The following is a 25,978-nucleotide window of genomic DNA, read 5'->3' as shown; positions in this document are numbered from 1 at the left end:
GCAGGGCCTGAGGAGTTCCAGGGGATTCCCCCCACACCTGCGGCAGCTGGGGAATCTGTGGGGGACCCCCACCACTCCAGGCGGCAAGGGTACCCTGAAGCTCTTAGCCACCACGGGAAGGTGGGTAGCCTGCAGCTCCCAGCCGCTGCGGGCTGAAGTCACAGAGGTCTGCTGACTTCCGTGACCTCTGTGACCAAACCGTAGCCTTAACCCCTTCAAGCAGCATCTAAGCATGCACTGAAGGACATCACCACAGGTTAGGTGAAAGCGCTAGTTTAACCACAAACAAAGACTGTATAAGCTAGAGGACGATCAGAAAGGCCCAGTGTAGTGAGGTGGAGTGGCCTCCCACTGAGCCAGAAAGGGAGGAGCCACTTTGATCCCAGGCCCACTCCTCCCACTGGAAGCTAATCACAGGACCTTTAGCCTCGTTGAGCCTGAGCCAGGGAAGGAAGCAAATGTCTCCAACCTGGTGCACAACCCTGGCGCTGAACCTAAGCTGCGCTGTGCCCTGCCCCTAGAGGAGACTGACCCAGGAAAAGAGCTGCCAGGACTGCTGCTTGCCATATATCCCAAGGCGACAGAAGACCCCAGGATACAAAACCCCTCATCAAGACCATGGTAGGAAGTAGCCCAGGGAAACCAGACGCTGGTCGGTTTTGGTGTTAGAACCCGAGTCAGCATGTTGCAGTAGGAGCCCTGCTGACCCAGTGGTGGAACCCTCTGGCACTGCTAGGGTCTTGGGCTGGTGGAGCACGGTGGGCCTGGATCCCCCTAGCTGCTGCTGCCAACCCCACCCTGGGGTGGCAGCCTCCCCATCTTTGAGCAAGAAGCCTGCATTTGTCTGCCATCTGTCTGAGCCAGGACTTCAGGCAACAGACCATTTGTTTGTGTGCTCTGCCCTGCCTAAGGACCTGAGCTCCCTTAGAATCTTAGAATATCAAGGTTGGAAGGGACCTCAAGAGGTCATCTAGTCCAACCCCCTGCTCAAAGCAGGACCAATCCCCAATTAAATCATCCCAGCCAGGGCTTTGTCAAGCCTGACCTTAAAAACCTCTAAGGAAGGAGATTCTACCACCTCCCTAGGTAATGCATTCCAGTGCTTCACCACCCTCCTAGTGAAAAAGTTTTTCCTAATATCCAACCTAAACTTCCCCCACTGCAACTTGAGACCATTACTCCTTGTCCTGTCATCTGCTACCACTGAGAATAGTCTAGAACCATCCTCTCTGGAACCACCTCTCAGGTAGTTGAAAGCAGCTATCAAATCCCCCCTCATTCTTCTCTTCTGCAGACTAAACAATCCCAGTTCCCTCAGCCTCTCCTCATAAGTCATGTGTTCCAGTCCCCTAATCATTTTTGTTGCCCTTCGCTGGACTCTCTCCAATTTATCCACATCCTTCTTGTAGTGTGGGGCCCAAAACTAGACACAGTACTCCAGATGAGGCCTCACCAATGTCGAATAGAGGGGGACGATCACGTCCCTCGATCTGCTGGCTATGCCCCTACTTATACATCCCAAAATGCCATTGGCCTTCTTGGCAACAAGGGCACACTGCTGACTCATATCCAGCTTCTTGTCCACTGTCACCCCTAGGTCCTTTTCCGCAGAACTGCTGCCTAGCCATTCGGTCCCTAGTCTGTAGCTGTGCATTGGGTTCTTCCGTCCTGAGTGCAGGACCCTGCACTTATCCTTATTGAACCTCATCAGATTTCTTTTGGCCCAATCCTCCAATTTGTCTAGGTCCCTCTGTATCCTATCCCTGCCCTCCAGCGTATCTACCACTCCTCCCAGTTTAGTATCATCTGCAAATTTTCTGAGAGTGCAATCCACACCATCCTCCAGATCATTTATGAAGATATTGAACAAAACCGGCCCCAGGACCGACCCCTGGGGCACTCCACTTGTCACCGGCTGCCAACTAGACATGGAGCCATTGATCACTACCCGTTGAGCCCGACAATCTAGCCAACTTTCTACCCACCTTATAGTGCATTCATCCAGCCCATACTTCTTTAACTTGCTGACAAGAATACTGTGGGAGACCATGTCAAAAGCTTTGCTAAAGTCAAGAAACAATACATCCACTGCTTTCCCTTCATCCACAGAACCAGTAATCTCATCATAGAAGGCGATTAGATTAGTCAGGCATGACCTTCCCTTGGTGAATCCATGCTGACTGTTCCTGATCACTTTCCTCTCATGTAAGTGCTTTAGGATTGATTCTTTGAGGACCTACTCCATGATTTTTCTGGGGACTGAGGTGAGGCTGACTGGCCTGTAGTTCCCAGGATCCTCCTTCTTCCCTTTTTTAAAGATTGGCACTACATTAGCCTTTTTCCAGTCATCTGGGACTTCCCCCGTTCGCCACGAGTTTTCAAAGATAATGGCCAATGGCTTTGCAATCACAGCCGCCAATTCCTTTAGCACTCTCGGATGCAACTCGTCTAGCCCCATGAACTTGTGCACGTCCAGCTTTTCTAAATAGTCCCTAACCACCTCTTTCTCCACAGAGGGCTGGCCATCTATTCCCCATGTTGTAATGCTCAGCGCAGCAGTCTGGGAGCTGACCATGTTAGTGAAGACAGAGGCAAAAAAAGCATTGAGTACATTAGCTTTTTCCACATCCTCTGTCACTAGGTTGCCTCCCTCGTTCATTAAGGGGCCCACACTTTCCTTGGCTTTCTTCTTGTTGCCAACATACCTGAAGAAACCCTTCTTGTTACTCTTGACATCTCTCGCTCGCTGCAGCTCCAGGTGCGATTTGGCCCTCCTGATTTCATTCCTACATGCCCGAGCAATATTTTTATACTCTTCCCTGGTCATATGTCCAACCTTCCACTTCTTGTAAGCTTCTTTTTTATGTTTAAGATCCGCTAGGATTTCACCGTTAAGCCAAGCTGGTCGCCTGCCATATTTACTATTCTTTCGACACATCGGGATAGTTTGTCCCTGTAACCTCAACAGGGATTCCTTGAAATACAGCCAGCTCTCCTGGACTCCTTTCCCCTTCATGTTAGTCCCCCAGGGGATCCTACCCATCCGTTCCCTGAGGGAGTCGAAGTCTGCTTTCCTGAAGTCCAGGGTCCATATCCTGCTGCTTACCTTTCTTCCCTGTGTCAGAATCCTGAACTCAACCATCTCATGGTCACTGCCTCCCAGATTCCCATCCACTTTTGCTTCCCCTACTAATTCTTCCCAGTTTGTGAGCAGCAGGTCAAGAAAAGCTCCCCCTGTAGTTGGCTCCTCTAGCACTTGCACCAGGAAATTGTCCCCTACGCTTTCCAAAAACTTCCTGGATTGTCTATGCACTGCTGTATTGCTCTCCCAGCAGATATCAGGAAAATTAAAGTAACCCATGAGAACCAGGGCATGCGATCTAGTAGCTTCTGCGAGCTGCCGGAAGAAAGCCTCATCTGTTTGTTTCCCTTAAGACTGTTTGTTTGCTCTGCCTGGCCTGAGGGGCCTAGGCAGTATTATTGCTTGACCCTACCCTGGCACTGGAGCGTGGCCTCCCACTGAGCCAGAGGGGGAGGGACAACTGTTAACCCACTGCACCCAGCATAAACCTGATCCTGTCACACTGCACTTCAGTGATATTATATGATTATGGCAATTATAAATGTATTTCATGCAAGATAAGTTATGTGGTGTCATTGAAAGGGTTATAATTTGCTGAATATGATTATCCTATGTGTATGCAAGTATCATTTTTGTATCTGAAGTTATGAATATTGACTATGTATCTGTATTTCAAATGTAGATAGACCTGGGGAACGCCCACTAGACAATATGCTTTCAGTGTACACAATGAATGGGGAAGGGCCTATTTAGGGCAATGGGCCATTAGGGAAAAAAAACAAATCTCCCATCTGGTAAGCCTTCCTGTGAAGGCTCCAAGCAGCCTGTGAGCGATGGCTGCTACAACTCTACAGCGACATGTGAGGAGACCACGTCTGCAGACTGGTCTGGGAACAAAGGGTTCATGCCATATGCAAAAAGCTATATAAGGCAGGGAGTGATATCCTCTGGTGGTGTTCTTTGCTCACCAAACAAGAAGACTCCTGAAAATCTCCTGAGGAACAAACACTGAACTGGGGAAAGTGCTGGACCCAGGCTAAAGGGATTTTTAGCCTGTGAAACGAAACACTTGGGGATTCCAAGCTGTAAAGCAAGTGCAGCTTGCCCCTTAAGAATCTGCAGCCTGCTTGTATCATCTCTTTGGATATGAATAGCAGATTCTCACCCTATCTATTTAGTATATTAAGCTTAGTTTGCGTTTTTTGTTTATTTGCTAGGTAATCTGCTTTGATCTGTTTGCTATCACTTATAAGCACTTAATCTATCTTTTGGGTTTTTGCTTCATCTGAAGCAGTGTGAGAATCATATCTCTGGGCAAAAGGCTGTTGCATATTCCTCTCCACATTGAAGGAAGGGGCAAATTTTATGAGCTTATGCCGTACAGTTCCCTGTCCAGCACAAGATGGTATAATTTTGGGTTTATACTCCAGAGAGGGTGCATGCCTGAGGAGCAGGGAGTAGACTGCCCATGCAGAGGCTGGTCAGAGAGCCTGCTTGTAACTGCAGCTGGGTGTGCCCCTACTTGTATGTATGCTGGTGAAAGTGCAGGCCGGAGGGCTTTGTAGCTTGTCACAGTAGTACAGTGTGAGAGGGAACCCAGACTGGTGGCTCATGGAGCTCAGCAGTACCCCAGTTCTGGGTGGCACTCTGGGGGGATCCTCTCACACATCCATCCTTCAAATATTTTTTTCCCTCTATGGAAGGTAGACCAAGAGAACACAATGTGAAGCATAAGACAGCAAGAGGGATACCCACAGGCTTTAAGGCCAACTACAGTAGCAGAGTCTCGTCAAAAAGACACTAGTCAGTAACTAAAGACAGGAAACAAGTCCTACACACACGTCTCCCCCCCACCAAGCATTTAACAAGTTGGCCCTGTCAAGTCCAAGTTTTTTGCTTTTGATACTTGAACACCAGACAGTATGATACACTTTCATATTCTGGCACCAAAGCTTTCAGTTTCCAGTTCTTTTAGTAGTACCCAAAAGAGGCCTGAGCTACCATCACCATGACTCCTTTCTCATATCAGTATGAGATGGTGTGGTATATGTCACTATATCCAGACTCTCAGGGTAACAATCACTACAAAAGTGCCAAATGAGAACAGTGCATTTTGATACTAGTATTTGAAAAAGCTGGTCAAGCCCTGCAAGCCTGCTCTGCAAATCTAGTGGCTAATCTTGAGTTAGGTGAGCAGGTTGCCTCTCAGAGGTTTCTTCAGCCTTTAGACTAGGAAGGGCCTGGATATGAGCAACCACTGGTACCTTAAAGCATCTTCCACTCCACTGCTGGAGTTGCAACTGGAAGATTTTGTTATTTCTTTAGATGCACAGGAGTAGCCTTTTGCTGAGCACATAGTGAAAGTGAGGAAATAAACACTAAATAAGTAGTTAACAAGAGTGCAACTGTTCAAAAGCAACCCATCAGTTGTACCTGGCAGCGGGGAAATTTGGATGGAGGGTTTTTTCCTCCTTCTGTAGGGAGGTTTTAGAGATTCCTGTCGCATCCAAGCGGAGAACCATGTCACACTAAGACCTCTTTAGCTACACAAATGTTAACTAAAGTTAAGATACAGGAGGTGATCTTAAAAGTTAGATACCCAGGGGACAGGTGCCTTAAAAACACCCACAAGATCAAAGATTACTTTATTGCAGTGTTGATTTTACTGCAGAACTGTGGTTTTTTCCTATACTTAGAAGGAAATATGACAGTGTGGTGTTTATAGGACAGGAAGCAAGGTAAAATATCTCCTTTTCTGGCCACCACTGCATGCATAAATTTGCAAACAAGTAACATTAACATAAATAAGACACGTTCCTCCACTCACTGGCATACAAATAGGAGTGACCTTGCTAGGATATCCTTACACATTTTCGTTCGCTAGAATGGACACACCGTTTCGGTGGTTCTGTAGTTGGCTGTGTGCTGGTGCAGTTTGTTTCTGCATTTGAAGAGGTTACTCATATTTTCAAGGATCTTTTGCCCTCCAACACGTCACAAACTAAACCATGGTATGGATTTTACGACCTCTCAAGACATTGATACTGCACATGGGAATAGCAGATCCTGCCTAAGCAAGGCCGTTTTCAACGAAGGCCACAAATGCATGGTGATATTGGCTTAAATTTTTTGGCTGCTGGGGAACACTTTCAGATTAGTAGGACACTTCCCTGGACATGGTGTTTACAATCAAAAGTTGATGTTCTCAGAACAAGTTCAATAAACTGTGAACTAGGACATCATGGTTGTTTCAAATCTTTATCAACAGGAACTGGGGAAGAAGATTTAAAAAGAAATGAAAGGCACAGATAATGCTTAGAACTAGTTCAAAGAACCATTTTATTCCTCTTTCAGTAAATGTGTGGTGTACCAGAACTGAGCATGGATAGACTCCATAGGCCTCATTTACACAGTCAGAATTGCAAGGCAACAGATGGCCCTTCTGGGGACAGACGGGTGCTAAATACACTCCTGTGTCTGACCCAGAACTGTTGGCTGTACTTCACATGGTGTGCAATTTAGGCCATCATACTAAAAGTTACATCTACCATGGGTGTCTGCTCAATAATTCTTGTGTGGTCTTCACCCTGCATATTTCCCAGCTCCTCAAACTCAATCTGCGTAATCTAGACACTGGATTTGCAATGAGAACTCAGAGAAGTTGGTATTACTGTGGCAAAAAAAGAGGGAAAGACCACTCTAGCAACTCAATCATCTGTTTTAAACAATGGGCTTTCTGTCTAACGGCTCATGCTGAAGTGCTTTACAAATATGTATACAAAAATAACTTTTCCTACCAAATAAATGCAGCTAACCTTGAGTGTAAGATGGTAGCTGTGTAGCAGCTCACAGCAACACTACAGAAGAGATTAGGAATGGAAGGAAGATACTGTAAGTAAAATTTTGGGGGAATTTAGGTAAAAAGATGTAATTACTCAAATTGAAATTTGGCAGGACACCAATGCTAACACCCCAACTCTCGGTTTAAATGCCATGAAAGACTCTGGAAGAAAACGATGCCCTTCCCCAACTAGGGTAAAAATACGACAAATCGCTACTCTCTAAAGAATGAGCCATATCTCATTTGCAAAGCATGATACCATCTTTCTCTTCCACTTCATATCCCATGTGACAGTCCTGCTGTTCCTGGCACGGCCGTGAGTCCCCTCTTCCCCAAAGCAGCAATCCACTAGTAGTTTCTCTATTCAACCCCTCCCCTGCACAGACACTTTCTTGGGTCTCTTCACCAGAGTGTCCAATCCCTACGGTTTGTGTAACCTCTTCCATCTAGGCTAATGCCTAACATACTGCGTAGAAACAAATGAAATATCTGCTAATTGAACCCAGCAGACTCCTAGACACTAAATTATAGAGGTTTCAGAGTAGCAGCCATGTTAGTCTGTATTCGCAAAAAGAAAAGGAGGACTTGTGGCACCTTAGAGACTAACCAATTTATTTGAGCATAAGCTTGGTGCCACTTGTATCCGATGAAGTGAGCTGTAGCTCACGAAAGCTTATGCTCAAATAAATTGGTTAGTCTCTAAGATGCCACTAGTACTCTTTAAATTATAGAGGGGGAATAAACAATTGCTTCTTACCTTAGAGCCTTCAATGTTACGATCACACTGCAGGTTTTTGGAGGGGTTGGGGGAGAAAAGAGAAGAGAAAAGATTACAAACATTGTAACTTTGCTTTTTGGAAGGAAGTTTTCAACCATGGCAGAAGAATCAGCAGGCACCCAACCAGCACCACCTGCACAGCTGCCTGGAACATTTCAACTCCAGCTCCTAGCTGTGACCAGCAGCAGATCCTTAAGAGCAGCGGGACCATCAGTGCCCGAACTGAGGCCACTGCCGCCTGAACAGGGTCCCCGCCCCTGCGCCACCCCTTCCCCAGAGGCTCCACCCCACACTGACTCTTCCCCCCCGAGACCCCGCCTCCCACTCCTGCCTCTTCACTCCCTTCCCCCCTCATTGCTCACCCTTATGGCCAGTAAAAAGTGGGAGGACATAGCCCTCCTACTTTTAAAAGTGATGGGTCCATCCCCCATTCTGGTACTCCTGCCTGTGACCAAGACCTTGACATCTGAGAGGCACTGGCTTTACAGCAAGTTTACTCACAACGCATGTAGAACGCAAGGGTCCACAGCATCAGCTGTCTCACATCATCAATCCCTGAGCCACAAGGCAAGGAGGAGTTTAGACCCCCCCCCCGCAGAGTCAGCTTCCCAAAGGAATTTCTTTAAGGGACTGCAATTGGGTGAGCTCCCACATTGGCCCTGCAGGAGCTGAACTGGGTAAGGTGCAGGGGGTTAATCAGCTAATTCAGCTGCAAACAGGGGAGCTTTAGGCTACAGGCAGTTAATTAGAGGCTCATATGTGAAGAAACAGGTGTGGCCTGTAAAGCCAGGTAGTGGGCTCCAAACTGGGTGGCTAGGAAAGGCTGCAGGAAGGTAGGCAGCAGTCATTCCTGGGGAGGGGATTCTTGGAGCTGGAACACCCAGAGAGAGAAGGGGAGCCAGACAGGTAGGAAGCAGTCCAGGAAAGGAGCAGTGAGGGGAGAGAAAGGAGCCCAGAACTGTTGAGCCAAGAGTCCCTGGACTGGAACCCAGAGAAGATGGCAAGTCCTGAGTTCCCCTACCAGCCTCCGAGGGCATGGCCCAGAACTGAGGTAGTGAACAGCAGATTGCCTAGCACTGTTGATGGACTGAACCTTGGAAGGGGGAATGCTGAGTGACCTAGCTGGAGGACTAAATCACAAAGGAGCTGCTGTGGGTCCTGGAGCAAGAGGAGCTGCAGACCAGAGTCAGAGTGATGGTGTGCAACCATGACCAGGAATGTCAATCTCGAACTAACCCCACAGTGACCAGTGGGAGGTGTCAGCCCAGCAGTGAGAGGTGCGCCCTGTGACAGGGACATTGACTAAATTGCAATCAGAAGAAGCCTCTTGATAGGGGAGATTTGTTTAGATTTTAATATACAGCCTCCATTTCAGCATGTGTTTGGGGGTTTGTTTGGTTTTTTTGGGTGGAGGTACACAGCAACTCCACATTTAGGAGGACAGATCTTGATGTAGTTGTCTGCTGGATTACCCAGGGGGGGCATGCACACTGTTCCTTCTGGGTTTGTCACACCCAGCTGTTCCTTACCGGGTGAACCTCTCCTATGAAGTACTGTTTGAGCATTTCCCTGGCATCCGTGGAGTGTCCAACATCTTCAAAGCTCTCTGTGGCATCCCTACCAGCCTGTTCCAGCAAAACCTCCTCTCCACCTGGATGCTGGAAAAGAAGGAATTCAGTGAGCCCAGGGCTGAGGGATAAAAAGCAATGAGAAGAATTCCAGTCCCCTTCCCAAATGCTCTGGTAATGTCCTGGGCCCAACAATGCAAACGTACTCCAACTTTTTCTGTTCATCACAGCCCCTGCAGAACAGCTCAAGAGAACCCCACTGAAGGTCCAAGTCTGCAGCCTCCCCTTCAGGCAGTCATGAGTAATGAGAGAGCACTGCAGGGTCTGGCAAGCACCTGGAATCCAGCCTTACCTGCTTTACAGACAGCAAAAATCCCTCCACCAACAAGAAGCAATTCCTCAACATCCACAAGGAACCCCTGACTCAGCCCTCTCGGTCACATCTGCTCTGCAGCCCCTAAGGTTCATCGCCAAGACAGGCTGGTCTGACTCCTGATGCACCTATACATATTCTCGTGCAGAAGCACAACATAGGATATGAGCAGGAGTTCACCTCTAGAGAAGCCGTAAGTGCAAGCAACACAGGAGCCCTGAACTGCAGACCATAAGGCGCTGAGTATACTCCATCAGTGACAGTGACGATTTAGGCACAACAGAGAGCGTGCCTCCTCGTGGCTCTTGAACAGAGCATGCTGGGTAGGCCAGGCACTCTCGCTTGCAGAGAGCTCTTTCCTGCTGTGTGCTTTCCCCTTTCCTTCTATGTATGAACCATTCTTATTTCTTCTTCACCTGCTGGAATAAAGGCTGCTAGGGAAGGGCTCATAGATGCTCATTCTAGGATGCTCCTCTCCTGGATGTCAGTGGAGGCAACATTGCTATTCCATTTCCCCAGGGTGCTGCAATAAGAGGATCTCTGTCTGCTTTAGTTAATCTTTCCATTTACAGTAACAATAGAGAGAGGGCCAAGCTTGCCAATGGTATAAGCTGACAACTCTAGTGACCCTCCTTGAAGCAGCCTCTGATTCACCAGCATTGCATTTGGCCCCCTCTGAGATCCAGCCAGGGCCAAACACTCAGCAGCCAGGGGTAGTGAAGGTCCTAAAGAGAAGTTTTACTATTTGCACTTTGACTGATTTAAAAATTCATCTCTGAAGTGTCTAAATCACTGAAATTAGTCTCCTTCCCCCTCAAGGCTGCATTCCTCCATAGAACCTGTATCTAACTTGTGTATAAAACACCACAGGCTATAGAAGATACCTGTTCACCCTTGAAAAGCTGTAATCAACAACAGAATGATAGCTGTGCACAGACCTACTGTCAGGGTTCCTTCCACACTCTGAACTCTGGGGTACAGATGTGGGGACCCGCATGAAAGATCCCCTAAGCTTATTCTTACCAGCTTAGGTTAAAACTTCCCCAAGGCACAGATTTCTTTCTTGCCTTGGGATCGCTGCCACCACTAAGTAATTTAACAAACAATCAGGGAAAGGACCACGTGGAGTCCTAATTCCCCCAAAATATTTCCCCAAGCCTATATACCCCCTTTCCTGGGGGGGCTTGAGAAGAATATCCTAACCAATTGGTTACAAAATGATCAAAGACCCAAACCCCTGGGTCTTGGAACAATGGAAAAATCAGTCAGGTTCTTAAAAAGAAGGATTTTATTTAAAGAGAAAAAGGTAAAAGAATCACCTCTGTAAAGTTAGGCTGGTAGTTAACCTTACAGAGTAGCAGAAAATTCAAAGAGCACAAAGGAACCCCCTCTAACCCTAGTTTCAAAGTTACAACAAAACAGGGATAAACCTCCCTCTAGCAAAGGGAAAACTCACAAGTTGAGAAAAAGAAACTAATACACCTTGCCTGGCTGTTACTTACAAGTTTGAAATATGAGAGACTTGTTCAGAAAGATTTGGAGAACATGGATTGATGTCCGGTCCCTCTTAGTCCCAAGAGCAAAGGAACACAGAAACAAAGAACCCAAAACAAAGCCTCCCCCCCCCTCCAAGATTTGAAAGTAGCTTTTGTCCCCATTAGTTCCTTTGGTCAGATGCCAACCAGGTTACTTGAGCTTCTTAACCTCTTACAGGTAAGGAGGAATTTAGGCTACCCCTATGGTTATGACACCTACCCTGAGTCAGAGTTCAGAGCGGGTGTTGCATATGAACATGCTTCTGTAAGGAGCTGGGAAGAACCATGGGGAGTGTTTTCCACCCAAGCTAAGCCTTCCGAGGGTGAGGGCAGAGGTTAAGTGTCACTTTCATGATGAACACCACAGGCCTTTCCCATTGGCAGGTTTCACACCGCCAGCCTACTACCTCCAAAGTGAGACACAAGAGCGTGCAGAGATAGTGGATGCAGGTGGGCAGTACAGGAAGAAATGACAGATAGGAAAAGCATGATTAAATCCCTTAGGAACTGGATTTTTCCTGCCTCTGGTTTTGTTACAGAGAGCAAGAATGCAGGAAAGAAGATGGAAAGATGCTTACTGAAACCGAACAGCCTTGCCCAAGGCAGAGAACATGCATCACTAAGAAATTAGATGCATTCTGCCATGACAGCCAAAGCATGAAGTGCACCTCATCTTTCCACTCTGCATTTAAGGGAGTTGTGCCCGAAAACTAGCCAAAGTGATTCATCTAAAGCTGTAGATCTTCAAGGGTAGTTTTCAGGGCTTGAAAAATTTACCCAACACCTATTAAGCAGAAGTCCATTAGCCAGGAACTAATAACTTAAACACTGTGCACTGTAAGTTGCTATTCAACGTAAGGGTAGCAGCTAGGGCCCTTTCAATTTTTGCCTCAACATAGCAGATGTTGTCAGAGAACTAGCTACGGTGACGCCAAGAGTTCTTTCCTGAGGGGTAACAGCTCATTTAGACCCCATCGTTTTGTATGTATACGGGGGATGATGTTTTCCAATGTGCATTACTTTGCATTTATCAACACTGAATTTGATCTGCCATTTTCTTGCCCCATAACCCAGTTTTGTGAGATCCCTTTGTAACTCTTCACAGTCTGCTTTGGACTTAACTGTCTTGAGTAATTTTGTATCATCTGCAAACTTTGCCACCTCGCTGTTTCACCTTTTTCCAGATCATGTATGAGCAGGTTGATTGGCATTTGTCCCAGTACAGATTCTTGGGTGATCCCCCTATTCGCCGTTCTCCACTATGAAAACTGACCGTTTATTCTTACTCTTTGGTTCCTATCTTTTAACCAGTTACCCATGAGAGGACCTTCCCTCTACCCCATGACTGCTTACTTTGCTTAAGACCCTTGGGCGAGGGACCTTGTCAAAGGCTTTCTGAAAGTCCAAGTATACTATATCCACTGGATCACTTTGTCCACATGTTTGTTGACCCTTCTCAAAAGAATTGCAAGAGATTGGTAGGGCATGATTTTCCTTTACAAAAGCCATATTGACTCTTCCCCACCATATCACGTTCATCTGTCTGATCATTCTGATCTTTACCACAGTTTCAACCAGTTTGCCTGGTATGAAGTTACACTTAGCAGCCTGTAATTGCCAGGATTACCTCTGGCACCTTTTTTAAGCAAATGAAATAACATTCATTATCTTCCAGTCCTATGGTACAGAGGACAATTTAAGTGATAGTTCTGCAATTTCATATTCGAGTTCCTTCAGAACTCTTGGGGAATACCATCTGGTCCTGGTGAGACTTATTTCTCCTAGCACTCCAGCTGTGCGAACCTGATGCAGGGAAGGAACCTCTGCTAAGAAGTCAGTTTGTTTCAATATTGCAGGGACATCTGCTCATGTACTGCTTTTTTAAATCAGGATAGAAGAAGTAGTGAAATAACTAATACAGGTACAGTTGCTATCTGCTTCTCATTCCCCTGTTCAGCTAGGCAGAGGGGGCCCTGCAGAACAGTTTATGTGCACCAGGATGTCCCATAAATCCTCCATAGAGATCTCTAGGAAACTTTCCTGGAGGTAATCTGAAATCCTCTGCTAAAGGTTTCTTGGGAGGGCTGCCTTGTTTCTTCCCCCCATGGTAGGACACTGCCATGCTATTCAGTGAATTACTTCAGCAGGCACTATTGCTAGAGCCCTGCGTGGATACAAAAAGGCGTATCCGCATCCAATCCACAATCCGCCAAAATTGTCTGTGGATTTGCAGGGCTCGAACTGGCTCCACAGGTCACTATGCCACAGTGACGCAGGGCTGTATCAAGCCCCCAACCACCCCATTTCTCCCCAGAGACCTCCTGCCCTGCCCCCCCACTCCACCCCTGCCATACCTCCTTCCCCACTTCAGGCAGGGAGACTAAAATTCTGGGCCCTTCTATGCAGTGCCACCCTCTCCATGGGGGGCTCGGACATGCCTACACAGTTGCGGCACCTCTAATGCACGCAACCATTGCTGCCTGGCTCCTTTAAAGAGCAATCCCTCCTTCAAAATGGTGCTTGGCTCACTTCCTTCTGGGAGTTGTAGTTTACCTCCTCCTGCTGCGCAAACTGGCGACTATAACTCCCAGAATGTCCAGCACACTGCTGCGTGATTCAGAGAGCCAAGCTGGAGCCTGCAAGCTGGGTGACAGCCGCTCCGTTCGGGTGATTGTGTGCTGCAGAGCCCTGTGCAGATACAAAATTTATATCTGCATCCACGCTGCGATCCGCAAAAATGGTCTGTGGATATACAAAGCGGATACCAGTGGATTTTCAGGGCTCTAACTACAGTCCTGGGGGAATTCTGCAACAAAAAAATTAAATTCTGCACATAATATTTTCAAATTCTGTATATTTTATTTGTCAAAATAACATAATATAATCACACCAGTTTCAATTATTTTTGGTCATTTATTTCAAAATACATGTCAGCAAGTATGCCTGTAACAACACAGACAACAAAATAGATTCAGAAAATGTTTTTTGACAAATAGATTCCTTACTAGGCATATTAATACAGAACTCTGTGTGATAATTCATTTAAACTACAATACAGAACCATATTTCCCGCATCCCCCAGAAGCAGTGCAAGGTTGGGGAGAGTCGGGTAATGGAGGAGCTGAGAGAGAGGGAAGTAAATTGCTGAGAAGGAGCGTGGGTGTGAACTTGGAGGGTTATTGAGTATGGGTGGGAAAAGTATGGAACAGGTTTTTTGGGGGGTGGGGAGAGATGGTTAGGGAGCTTTCCCCATGCAAACCCTGGCTGACCCCTACCCTCTCCTGTTCAGTCAGGCACATGTGTCCCTCCATCCCCACTCAAACCCCAATGTGTGTCTATGCCCCCACTCAGCCACTCCTCCATCCCTTTGTGGCCCTGCACTTCCACTGCCATTCAGCCCCTGCCCCAGTCTGTCCTTGCCCATTAGTCCTTATGAGCCCCTATCTGATCCCCCAGCACCCCACGCTGTCTGTTGCCCCATAGCCCCATCTCCTGACCTGGCTCAACAGCACTGTGAAGAAGGCTCTGTGGCTCTGCAGGCTCTCTCTCTTCCCTAGCTGGCTGGGAGAGGGTGCTGTGTTCTATCACCACAGCACATTCTTGTGGGCAAAAGATGGAACTGCAGCATCTTTTCAGCAGAAGCTTTTTTCTACTCAAAAAAATAAATATGCACAGCTCATTAATTATGCACGTGCAGTATTCCCCCCAGGAGTAACTATTGCAGCGCACAGGCTAGCAGCATACAGACCTGGTCTGCAGCCAGACACATGCAGGAGCTGCTCCCTTGCAGCCTCGGTTACCCACAGAAGTGAGATATCAGCTACAATCAACACTGCCTGTGGAAATCAGTGCCAGCATTCAGTACAATAGCCCTATCTGCTTGTACAGATACCCCATTGCTACCCCATTTCCCCCACCCCCCCTTTTTGGGCCATACTCACCATGGCTGGGGCTGCAACCCTGCTCTGTGACTCCCAAGGGAAAGTGAGAAAGTTGTGCTTGTAACTTGTTTGGATTAAGGGGTGTAAGTGCACTGACAATGGTACCTCTGTCCATTGTCTCTTTACCAGCTACAGATGTGGCCTTGAGGGTCTCATCAGGCACACTGACGGAGCAGATCATACAGATGCGGAGAACGAAGAGGAATAAGGAAGACATGTTCCAGGAGGTGCTGCAAGCCTCTGGAGCTTCAGATTACTCCCTAAGCAGCATTGTCATCTGCTGCCCATATTTCCCGTCCCGACTGTCCCTCTGCATTTTGTCATTGATTGTGAGCAGAGAACTTGGAGGGTGGCAAACAGACATGCTGCGGTCTCAGATTCAACTTCAGGCTGAACACATTTGTGCTCACCTCCCCCTGCAGCCCACAGAAAATGGCATTCCAGGACCTACCTATGCGCCTCCCCCCGCACACTGCATGCATCTTCCAGGGCTGCAACAGTACCCAAGTCACTCCACCCAACAGGGGATTAAACAAATTGACAACCCCACATACACCCAGCTGAGAGAGCCTTGCTATTGTGTGTGCTTGTAAATTCCCTGTTCCTTCCCCTTTGAAGATACTTTTCTCTGTATGTATGACATTTACCTCAGCATTACACAGGTATGTTTGCAAATAGTTCTGCGCTGAGCCCGTTATAGCCCTGGTATCTGGCTGCTCAAAGTAAGCAGGCAGCCAAACCACCTTCACGTTCCACCCCTGGGAAAACTTCTCCCTCACTTTGCTTCACAGATATTATGATGTGTACAGCTGGCAGCTATGACCACAGGGATATTGTCCTCATGGAGGTCGAACCTCCTGAGGAGACAGCACGAGCGACGCTTCAAACAGCCAAAGGCACACTGACCAGTCATTCTGCACCTGCTGATTCTATTGTTGAAATGCTCCTTGCTGCTGTCAAGGTGGCCAGCGTACAGCTTCATGAGCCACGGGAGCAAGGGGTAGGCTGGGTCTCCCAAGATCACTATTGGCATTTCCACACCTCCAATAGTAATCCACTGGTGTGGAAAGAAAATCCCTGCTTGCAGCTTTCTGTCATGCACCTTCCCTGCCCAGCCCACGTTGATGTCGGTGAAATGACCCTGGAGATGCACCAATGCTTGCAATACCATGGAAAAGTAGCCCTTTCTGTTGAGGCACCCTGTGGTGTGGGGCCAAGATAAGGATATGCATGCCACCTATTGCCCCACCACAGTTAGGGAACCCCACTGCTGCAAAACAATCCCCTGTTCACGCACACTGCCCAGAGTCACAGTCCTTTCTTAGCAGGAGGCAATTAATAGTACTGCACATTTGCATCACAACAACCCCCACGGTGGATTTCCCGACTCCAAACTGATTTGCGATTGATCGGTAGCAGTCTGACGTTGCCAGCTTCAGCACAGTAATTGCCAATCGTTTCTCCACTGTGAGCGTAGCTCTCATTTTAGTGTCTCTGCACAGGAGAGCTGGAGCAAGCTCTGCACACAGTTCCAGGAAGGTGGCTTTGCACATCCAAAAGTTCTGCAGCCACTGCTTGTCATCCCAAACCTGCATGACGATGTGATCCCACCACTCAGTGCTTGTTTCCCGAGCCCAGAAACAACAGTCCACCATGTGCAGCTGCTCCGTGAACACAAACAGCAATCTTGAATTGTTTCTTTCACCATAAGGCAGACACCAAGGCATCGTCAGAGTCACAGCTCATGAAAAACTGCGGGATTAGGTACCTTGTGTTCATAACGCTCAACAAAATAGTGAAGAGCAGTCCAGCATTCATACTTCCTGACAGAGATGGTGGGCGCGCAGGTTACAGGGACTGTTGAAAAGCAGCATGAAATGTACTAGGATGCACATTGAATTATGGGATAGGGAAAACTGCATCATGGGATCCTGAACCTGCCCCCATGAGTAGGGCCCTACCAAATTAGTGGTCATGAAAAATGCGTCACAGACCATGAAATCTGGTATCCTACTATAGAATCTGGTCTTTTGTGTGCTTTTACCCTATACTATACAGATTTCATTGGGGAGACCAGCGTTTCTCAAATTGGGGGTTCTGACCCAAATGGAAGTTGCAGAGGGGTCGCAAGGTTATTTTAGGGGGTCTGCGGTTTTGCTACCCTTACTTCTGCGCTGCCTTAAGAGCTGGGTGGCCGGAGAGTTGGAGCTGGTGGCTGGGCGCCCAGCTCTGCAGGCAGCAGCACAGAAGTAGGGGTGGCAATACCATCCCAGGCCAGCCTGCTGCTGGCGGTGGCTCTGCCTTCAGAGCTGGGCGCCCGGCCACCGCGCTCCAGCTGCCCAGCTCTGAAGGCAGCACCGCAACCAGCAGCAGGGCAGAAGTAAGGATAGCAGAACCGCAATGCCACTCCCCTCCCCTTAACTCCTTTTTGGGTCAGGACCCCTACAATTACAATGCTGTGAAATTTCAGATTTAAATAGCTGAAATCATGAAATTTACGATGTTTAAAACGCTATGAGCATGAAATTGACCAAAATGGATGATGAATTTGGTAGGGCCCTATCCATGAGGCACTGCAAAACCTTCCCAATAAATCCTGCGGTAGATGGTGGTGAATTGCACAGTGGGATAGCTACCCATGACGCACTCCACCGACACAAGAAGCATAGTGTGGAGATGCAACAGTGGTTTAATTACAGTGGTGGCTGTATGTCACGAACCGTAACTTAAGTCAGCCTAACTCTGTAGTGTGGACAAGGCCTTACTCTTTCTGTCTGGGTCATACATGTTACAGGCACTGTCATCCATGGTGGACCCATATACACACAGGTTCTGGCTACACTAGATAACTTATAGCAGTGCACTGTAAGCTCTTTAACGTAGCTGCTCTAAGCCAGCCCCCGCAAACAGCGGTAATTACGCTGACATAGCACTTTCCACACTGGTGCTTATATCAGTGTAATTGGTCACTCAGTGGGGTGGTTTATGCACACCCCACAGCAACAAATTATGCTAACATAAGTTGTGGTGTACACAGCCATAGGTACTCATAATAAAGCGGTTCTTCACGATACAACTTCACAATATCAACCAGAATTCATGTAGAGAGCCCCAACTCACCACTCTTCAGTTCCTGATCTGTAAAATACAAACAACACCACTGCCTACCTCAGAAGGGGGCTGTGAGGAGAAGTCCAGTAAAGATTTCAAGCCCCCCCCCACTACGATGTTTATGAATACCTTAAATAGAAATACAAGGAGTTTTGGGAGGGGATGAGTTAAGTGCCCCAAACAGTAGTGTGCACGTGGTGGAGAAAGGGGCATGCAGCACAGGGCGACTTACACTTCACAGCACTAATCAAAAGGTATATTTACCCCTGCTCCTGACAGGCCATTTCAGCACATAATTGGAACGTTAACCCTCTGCAGTTTACCTGTAATATTTAAACACAGACATAGTTTTCATAGCTCATACAGTTGCAGCACAGAGACACCACTGTAACCTGCATTCTGGGGCTTATTTTGTTTCAAATGGTAAGTGAATTACCCTTTTGATATTTGGGAGATATTTACGGAAATGGTTCTACTTCAGCTGAAACACATCAGGCATACCCCCCACTGCAGCCCAGCCAGCTCTGGAAGAGAAACAGATACCAACTCACTATAGGTTTTACATGCAACTTGAGGAGCTGCCTTTGTACATCTCCCTCATTCTGTCCACGTTCTTATGACCTGATGGACTTTTGCCATGTGGTAAGTCCAATGTCTTAGAACTTCTATTATGTAACCAGCAACATAACATGATAAAGTTTAAAATAATCCATATTGCAACGGACACACTTTAGACAGACTGACCAGCACCTGACCCACTGTGTCTGGTTTGCAGGAACCAGAGTGGCCTCTCAGAGATTATGCAATAGCCCTGCAATAGCACTTCAATGAGCTCAGCAATTCTGTACAAATAACATGTGGCCAAGGGCTAGACCAGGCAGCAATTAGCAATTCCCCAACCATTACAGAGGATTGAGGGGGAACATTTCATGCTGAATCCCTGACATCTGCAGTTACAGCAATTCAGGCCTTGTTTACACTGGCAAATTTCTGCCAGCAAAGCAGCTTTCTGCGTTGTAACTCTTGAGCTATACACACTGCCAAGCCACTGCGTAGTTCCAGCGCTATAAAAAAAGCCACCCCGACAAGAGGATACAGCCTTCTGTGCCGGGGCTACAGTGCCGTGGTCCCAGTGTAGATACCCTGGTCAATTGCAGCACTGCGACTGGCCTCTGGGAGATGTCCCACAATGCCTGTTCTAGCCTCTCTGGTCATCAGTTTGAACTCTACTGCCCTGCCCTCAGGTGACCATCCATCAGCCCCACCCCTTAAATTCCTTGGGAATTTTGAAAGTTTGCTCAGTGACGCGTGCAGTGGTCTTAGCGCATCTTTCCAGGTAACCATGGCTGCTCCACGCACCAGACAATCTCCGGCTTGGAGCAATGCCGAGCCGCTGGACCTCATCAGCATTTGGAGAGGAGGAGGTCCAGTCCCAGCTGCGCGCCAGCCGTAGGAATTATGACAACTACGGACAGATTTCACAATGCATGACAGAAAGGGGCCATGACTGGGACACACTGCAGTGCAGGATCAAAGTGAAGGAGCTGCGGAATACCTACCACAAGGCGCGGGAGGCAAACTGCCGCTACGGGTGCTGTGCCCACGAGCAGCCAGTTCTACAAAGAGCTGGACGCAATACTCGGTGGTGACCCTACCTCCACTGCAAAGGCCACTGTGGATACTTCGGTAGCTCACATGCCAGTCAACAGTGGACTGAGCCAGGAGGAGGAAATCTTGGATGGGGAAGGGGACCCAGAGGCAGAGGACGACTTGGAGGTCAGAGATGCATGCAGTCAGGAGCTCTTCTCTACCCCAGAGGAGGTTAGCCAATCACAGCTGTTGGAACCTGGTGAAGCGCAAACAGGAGGGCCCTGGTAAGTGGCTTTGATTTTGGGAATCACTGAAGCGAGATGTTGGGGGCAGGAGGGTTGCAGAAAGCAGGCTTGTGTCTGTATGATGCATGTACCACCACATGCCTAGTCTGAGCGGTGCAACAGGGTATCGACTGACTCCGTCACTTCACAGGAATCTGCCTCAGAGATCTCCAGGAAACTCTCATGGAGATATTGGGCAATCTGTTGCCGTAGGTTCTTTGGCAGAGCTGCTTTGTTTCTTGCCCCATTAAGGGTAACTTTCCCGTGCCACTTTGCCATCACGGGGGGGGGGGGGGGGGGCAGGGAAGAGGATCATTGCTGCACACAGGCAAGCCACATAAGGGACAGGGCAGAAGCTGCAGTCTTGGAGAAGACCCTCCCTTGATTCCCTGCTCACCCTCAGCAGCGAGATAGCTTCCATAATGATCACATCCTGTGGAAAATGTGGGGACAGTAAATGGTTATAAGGCCCCCACCTACAGTGCTGGCTCTCCCCAAGAGCCGTGTGCCCAGTGTAAAGTACGGTCCTGGAACACCGATTTCCCCTGCGGTTCCTCATCATTTTCAGGGTCTTGTGGCTCATGTGTACTTGCCTGGTGTCAGCCAATTAGTGACAGGTATGTGAATAGTGGCTGTGTTTTAAATCAGTGGTCTGCGTGTTGCAAACAATACGGCTTCTGTAAAATGTTGCATTTTGGCTTCACAGATATGACCTTGGGAGCCCAGCCTTCGTCTTTGTTATCACTGGCTGAATGGCTGCGCAGAATTAGAAAGTGGCCATGAAGAATTTCTGCATGATGTCATGATGCACTCCGAAAAACAAGAATTGAAGGAGTGGCGGGACAGCGAGAAGAGGGATCAAAAGGAGAACACGGCGTGCCAGAACAGTGCGGGATTCATTCCTGCAGACTGAAGAGGCAGAGCGCGCAGTACACAAATCATTGAAAGATGGCGCCAAATCCGGACGAAAGCACAGAGATTGTTGGGATGTGAAGCAATGCATCATGGGGCATTGGGAAAGGACCCAGGATGCCCCACAACTCCCTCCGCCTTCCCACAACTCTTAGCAACAGAAGAGGAAGAGATGCTCTGTGGGATAGCTGCTAAGAGTGCACCGCTCCAAATACCACTGCAAGTGTCACAAGTGTGAACATTCTATTGTACAGGCAGCTGACGGTGTGAACACACAACAGTGGTTTCCCTTCAGCATTCTCTGAGCGGCGCTCTGCTAGTGTAGACATACCCTCAGAGATCTCATGCAGAACAGTTTATCAGACACTGGGCTTGTTTAAAAAGAACAGGAGTACTTGTGGCACCTTAGAGACTAACAAATTTATTTGAGCATAAGCTTTCGTGGGCTATCAAATAAATTTGTTAGTCGCTAAGGTGCCACAAGTACTCCTGTTCTTTTTGCGGATACAGACTAACACGGCTGCTACTCTGAAACCTGGGCTTGTTTAAAATCCATTAAAGTGCCTGGGTCTGACACTCTCCAGGAACTGTATTGACTACATAGGGCTAATGAGGATTAATCTTGCTTTCGTCTGTAAAATAAGGTTTGATTTACACTTAAAAATGTAACTGGTATAACTATGTTGGTAAGGTGTATGATTTTTTTGCCTACATAGTTATCGCACTAAAAGCTGTAGTGTAGATGCAAGCCTAGCCTACATTAGAACAGATTTGCTGGTATGGCTATACAGGTATAGCTATATCAGCAAATCCCCCAGTACAAACAGGGGAAAAAGTGCTTTTGCCAGTACAACTTAGGGTACTCTTGTGATCAGTACCTATAAATACCCAACAGACAGTGGCTCGGCAGGTTACATTTCAGACACTGCAGCATGCAGATGCAGTGCTGAATGCAATACTAGAATATAAATGGCACATCTAGATAGGCAGAGGATCTGGGAGCCAAGACCCCTTTATAGTCCTGCAGAGAAAGGCTGTGTCCACATTAGAAGTGCTTTACCGACACAGGATTACTGCTATGCCATACTGGTGAAGCACTCCTAGCATGGATGCAGCTAAACTGTCAAAGTTGTGCTTTGTACCAGTATAACAAGATCACTCCCTGTGAGCAACAAACTATACCAGTAAAAGCCCAGTTTTGCTAGTATAACTTTCTCTACCCTAGCAGCTTCTGCTAGCACAGCTCTATTGGTCAGGGATGAGACCTCTTCACACTCCTGACTGACATAGCTATTTCGTCAGAAGTCTGTACTGTAGACCTCACCAAAGACAAGAAAAGATTTCAGTTCCATTTCACTATGAAAGCTGCAAATAATGCAAAACTGACTCAAGCAAAGAAGGGACAGCCTAAGCCAATGCAGTGTGAAAGACCCCAAGGGGCACGGAGGCTGCCTGCCTTTTACAAGAGTCTTCCAACAAGATGACCATGACTGTTATCATTATCACAAATTCCAAAGGAATGCAGCCTCCTTGCAGAGCAAGCACTACCCAGATCAATCTCTAGCTAGGTCTTTAAGACAGTCTTGCTGGATGTTCAGTCTATGATCATCACTGCCAACCTCACTGCATCACCATAGCTTTTGGCATGTAGGCCATCATTGACCATGTAGCAACATTCCTTCATAAGTGTGCTCAAAATTCACTGGTCTTCTGGCCTAATAATATGTCCATACCAAGGAAGATGCCAAACCAAAATCTGTGCTGATGGAGGTGGTTGGTGGGTTCGGCTACAAATATCTTCATTGCAGATCTTAGTTGGATGTTTAATATGGATCTGCTGACAAAGACAACAAGAATCAAAGACATCAATCTGGTGCTCTTCAACCTTCCTCAGAGCTCTCATTTCCACTTCCATACAACTGAATTGGTATAACCATAGTCCTGTAGATCCACAGCTTCATAGTGAGCTTGATGTTCCAATGTCACCATGGAGGCTAAAGGGCTTGGAACATGGCAATGACATGGTGATTGCTGACTTGCTTTTTCATCACCTGAGGATTCACAAGCAGACCCCAGTACACTCCACATGGTTTCACTAGGACTCATTAACAGTCGAAGGTGGTCAACCATAGGTGCTGGGCGTGCTGCAGCACCCCCAGGCTTGAAGTAGTTTCCACTATATACAGGGTTTGCAGTTTGGTTCAATGCCTCTCAGCACCCACACTAGGAAAACTGTTCCAGCACCTCTGCAGTCAACAGTCATTGATGTACAAATTGGCAGAGATGCTGAACTGGGCACTGACAATCTGCTTCTGCTTAGAAAAATACACCTCTGACTTTGACATCAGCCAGATAATAGGCTGAAAATAGTCCCATCAACCAAAAGCTCTTATTAGAACCCAACTAACAGACAGCTTCCTGTTCCAAACTGCTCAAGGCTGTTTAAGTGTTAAGAGACCAAAGTTCCACTTTCTCAGTCATCTGATGAGGAATGGCATTGTTTCAAGTCATCAGTGCTGACTGCTGCAAGGTTGGCTCAGGGGCCTAAGCCCTTCAAACATCAACCATGAATCAGTGAGGAGACACTCACGGCAACTGGAGCTAAGAAAGAAGTGAGGCTACAATTTGAATCTTCTAAGATACATTTGTTGAAAGAAAAGCAAAGGCTGAATGAAGGAGTTTGACTTCGGGACATCGTCAAGTCATTGTGTAAGATAAGGAATCCTATTCTAAACTGGCTGCCTGAGCTGCCCAGCAGGCACAATCTCCACAGTCTTTACTCAGCTTTGTAGTATCTGGGGGGGTGAAGGTAGCACTATCTTGTCCAGTGTACAATAAAAATGAAATTTGTCTTACTTTGTAAATCCTGGAAAGCTTCACACACACACACAAAGCTGTGGCCTCCAATATCTCAGATGCTGCAAGATGGAAGGACCCAAAAAGTCTGATGAGTTATCATTCTGTCCTCTATCACATAGCCTGTAGATTCCACTAGATTTGTTTTTTAGTCATCATGTCTTGGAGATCAAAAATCCTGCTCATATTCTTAATAATGTTATGACCACATAGCAGGTGTATGTAAATGGACATTTTCAGCTAGTGGTAAACCCAAGCCAAGTTTACACAGAGTACAAACAGTCCTGAAAAGGAAGATGGTGCTTTTTTCAGTGAAGTGCTTCTGTTTTAGCATTGGTTCAGAACGAGGTGATACATTGCTATGTAGAAGCCAGAAGCTCGGGAGGGTGGTGCTGGCATGGCAGCTGAGGTTTTATTTTGAGGTGGGACAAAAACACAGCTGACAATTTATTGCCATTTTTTGTTCTGCTCAGTTATTGACTCCAAACACTGTTAGGAGCAACCTATAACTTAAAACTTTTCAAGAATCCAAGTCAATAGCAACATGAGTGACCACATAGCACTGCTCACCCCAGAGAATGCAGGAGAACTGCAGACTATACACAGGGATAACTCCCTTCCCAGGCAGAGAGATACACCCACTTCTTGGAAGTGAATAATGTGACAGATACTCATCTGTTGAATCACCAGCATCGTTTCCTTTAAAACCTGGATTCTGCTTGGAGATTGGTCTTCAAAATATTGACCTACCCTGTATATTATTATTATATTACTGACACTACTTAGTATATTATTTGCAGTGTTGTTGTAGCCATGTTGGTCCCAAGGTATTAGAGAGACAAGGTGGGTGAGGTGATATCTTTTACTGAACCAACTTCTGTTGCTGAGAGGAACAAGCTTTCCACAGACCTGAGGAAGAGCTCTGTGTAGCTTGGAAGCTTGTCTCTTTCACCAACAAAAGTTGGTCCAGTAAAAGATATTACCTCACACACCTTGTCTCACAACTTGGTGTAAAATCTTTTACTAATTCACGTAGCCAACGGGAACCAAGATAGAAATGCAAATCCAAGCCTTTAATTTACTTTTTTCATCTCATGAGGGGAGCAGAGATGCCAACGAGAACTCCTTGGTTCAATTATTTGTTCGGAAGAGAAAAACGGAAACAGTTTGAAACTACCACATCATGGGCTACCGCTACCCCCCTTCCCACCTCAAGCCACTTGCTGCGTCTGCTTTAACTCAGACTGGCGGCCGCACGGGGCAGGAATGCGCCCGTCTACACAGGCTGCGTGCCTCACAGACAAGGGAGTCCCGAGCCGACGGGTCCCTCAGGACGCCGCGGCGCTACGAACACAGAACGATGAATGACAAAACCCCGCTGCGGGGCAACCACCGTCAGCGTCTCCCCATCTCCGCCGGGCAAGGGAGGGTCGCTCCCGCCACAGGGGTGCCCAGCAGGGCGGTGCTCCCCCCGGGGACATAAACACCAGCGCCTCCCCCGGTCCCTCCCCAAGCCCGCCCCGCCTCTCGCGGCCGGCAGAGGGTGTCCCCGGGCCGGCCCCGCGGGCCTCACCTCGCCCAGGAAGCGGCCGACGTCGTACACGCGCCCGTGGATCACCAGCCAGGCCTCGCGGCTCGAGTTGCGCTTCGCCACCTCCGCCAGGGTGAAGACGGGGCCGCCCTCGGGCGCCGCGCCGGCCCCAGCTGCGCTGAGCGGCTCGCTCCCCATCCCGGCTCCCGGCTCCTTTACCGAACGGCAAACTAGCTAGGCCCCGCGCGGCCGCCGTACCTAGGCCACACCCCCTCCGGGCCCTAGAGACCAATGGGCTTTTCCGCGTCCCAAGCCGGTTCCCCCCGCTATCGACCAATGGCGAAGAAGGGAGCGGCCGGCCGCTCGTAGCCCGTCGTGGTTCGACTCCTAACAGCCAATCAGAGGTGCCCTCACGCCCCACCGCAGCCAGTGAAAGGGCGAGATTCCACCGACCCGCCCAAGCCGGAGGCGGGACGCGGCTCTTTGTCTCCCGCCTCCTCGGGGCTGCTGAGGAGGAGCGCCGAGACCGGTCGGGTCTGGTCACGCGGCGTGAGGCGGGCCTTATGCCACGTGCGC

At 48.0% G+C, this 25,978-nt stretch overlaps 1 protein-coding gene across 4 annotated transcripts in view; it reads right to left on the bottom strand.

Annotated features, from left to right (window-relative positions):
• The window catches only part of CYB5B (cytochrome b5 type B), a 36,425-nt gene extending 10,447 nt beyond the window's left edge, over positions 1 to 25,978 (bottom strand). For 2 of the 4 annotated variants that reach the window (XR_012154555.1, XM_073308334.1), the window contains exons 1-3: positions 25,445 to 25,978; positions 9,231 to 9,359; positions 7,681 to 7,707 (exon numbers count right to left, since the gene is read on the bottom strand). Coding sequence is in view for 3 of the 4 variants with exons in the window: in XM_073308334.1 (XP_073164435.1) it covers positions 7,681 to 7,707; positions 9,231 to 9,359; positions 25,445 to 25,600 (312 nt within the window). In the remaining variant the exon portion in view is untranslated. The remainder of the gene's footprint in view (positions 1 to 7,680; positions 7,708 to 9,230; positions 9,360 to 25,444) is intronic. The other 2 variants (XM_073308332.1, XM_073308333.1) reach the window with 2 other exon arrangements.

Source organism: Lepidochelys kempii, chromosome 12 (genome assembly GCF_965140265.1).
Source record: "Lepidochelys kempii isolate rLepKem1 chromosome 12, rLepKem1.hap2, whole genome shotgun sequence".
Classification (NCBI taxonomy): domain Eukaryota; kingdom Metazoa; phylum Chordata; order Testudines; family Cheloniidae; genus Lepidochelys; species Lepidochelys kempii.
The sequence above is the reverse complement of the archived record's forward strand: the minus strand, read 5'-3'. Positions and strand labels throughout refer to the sequence as shown.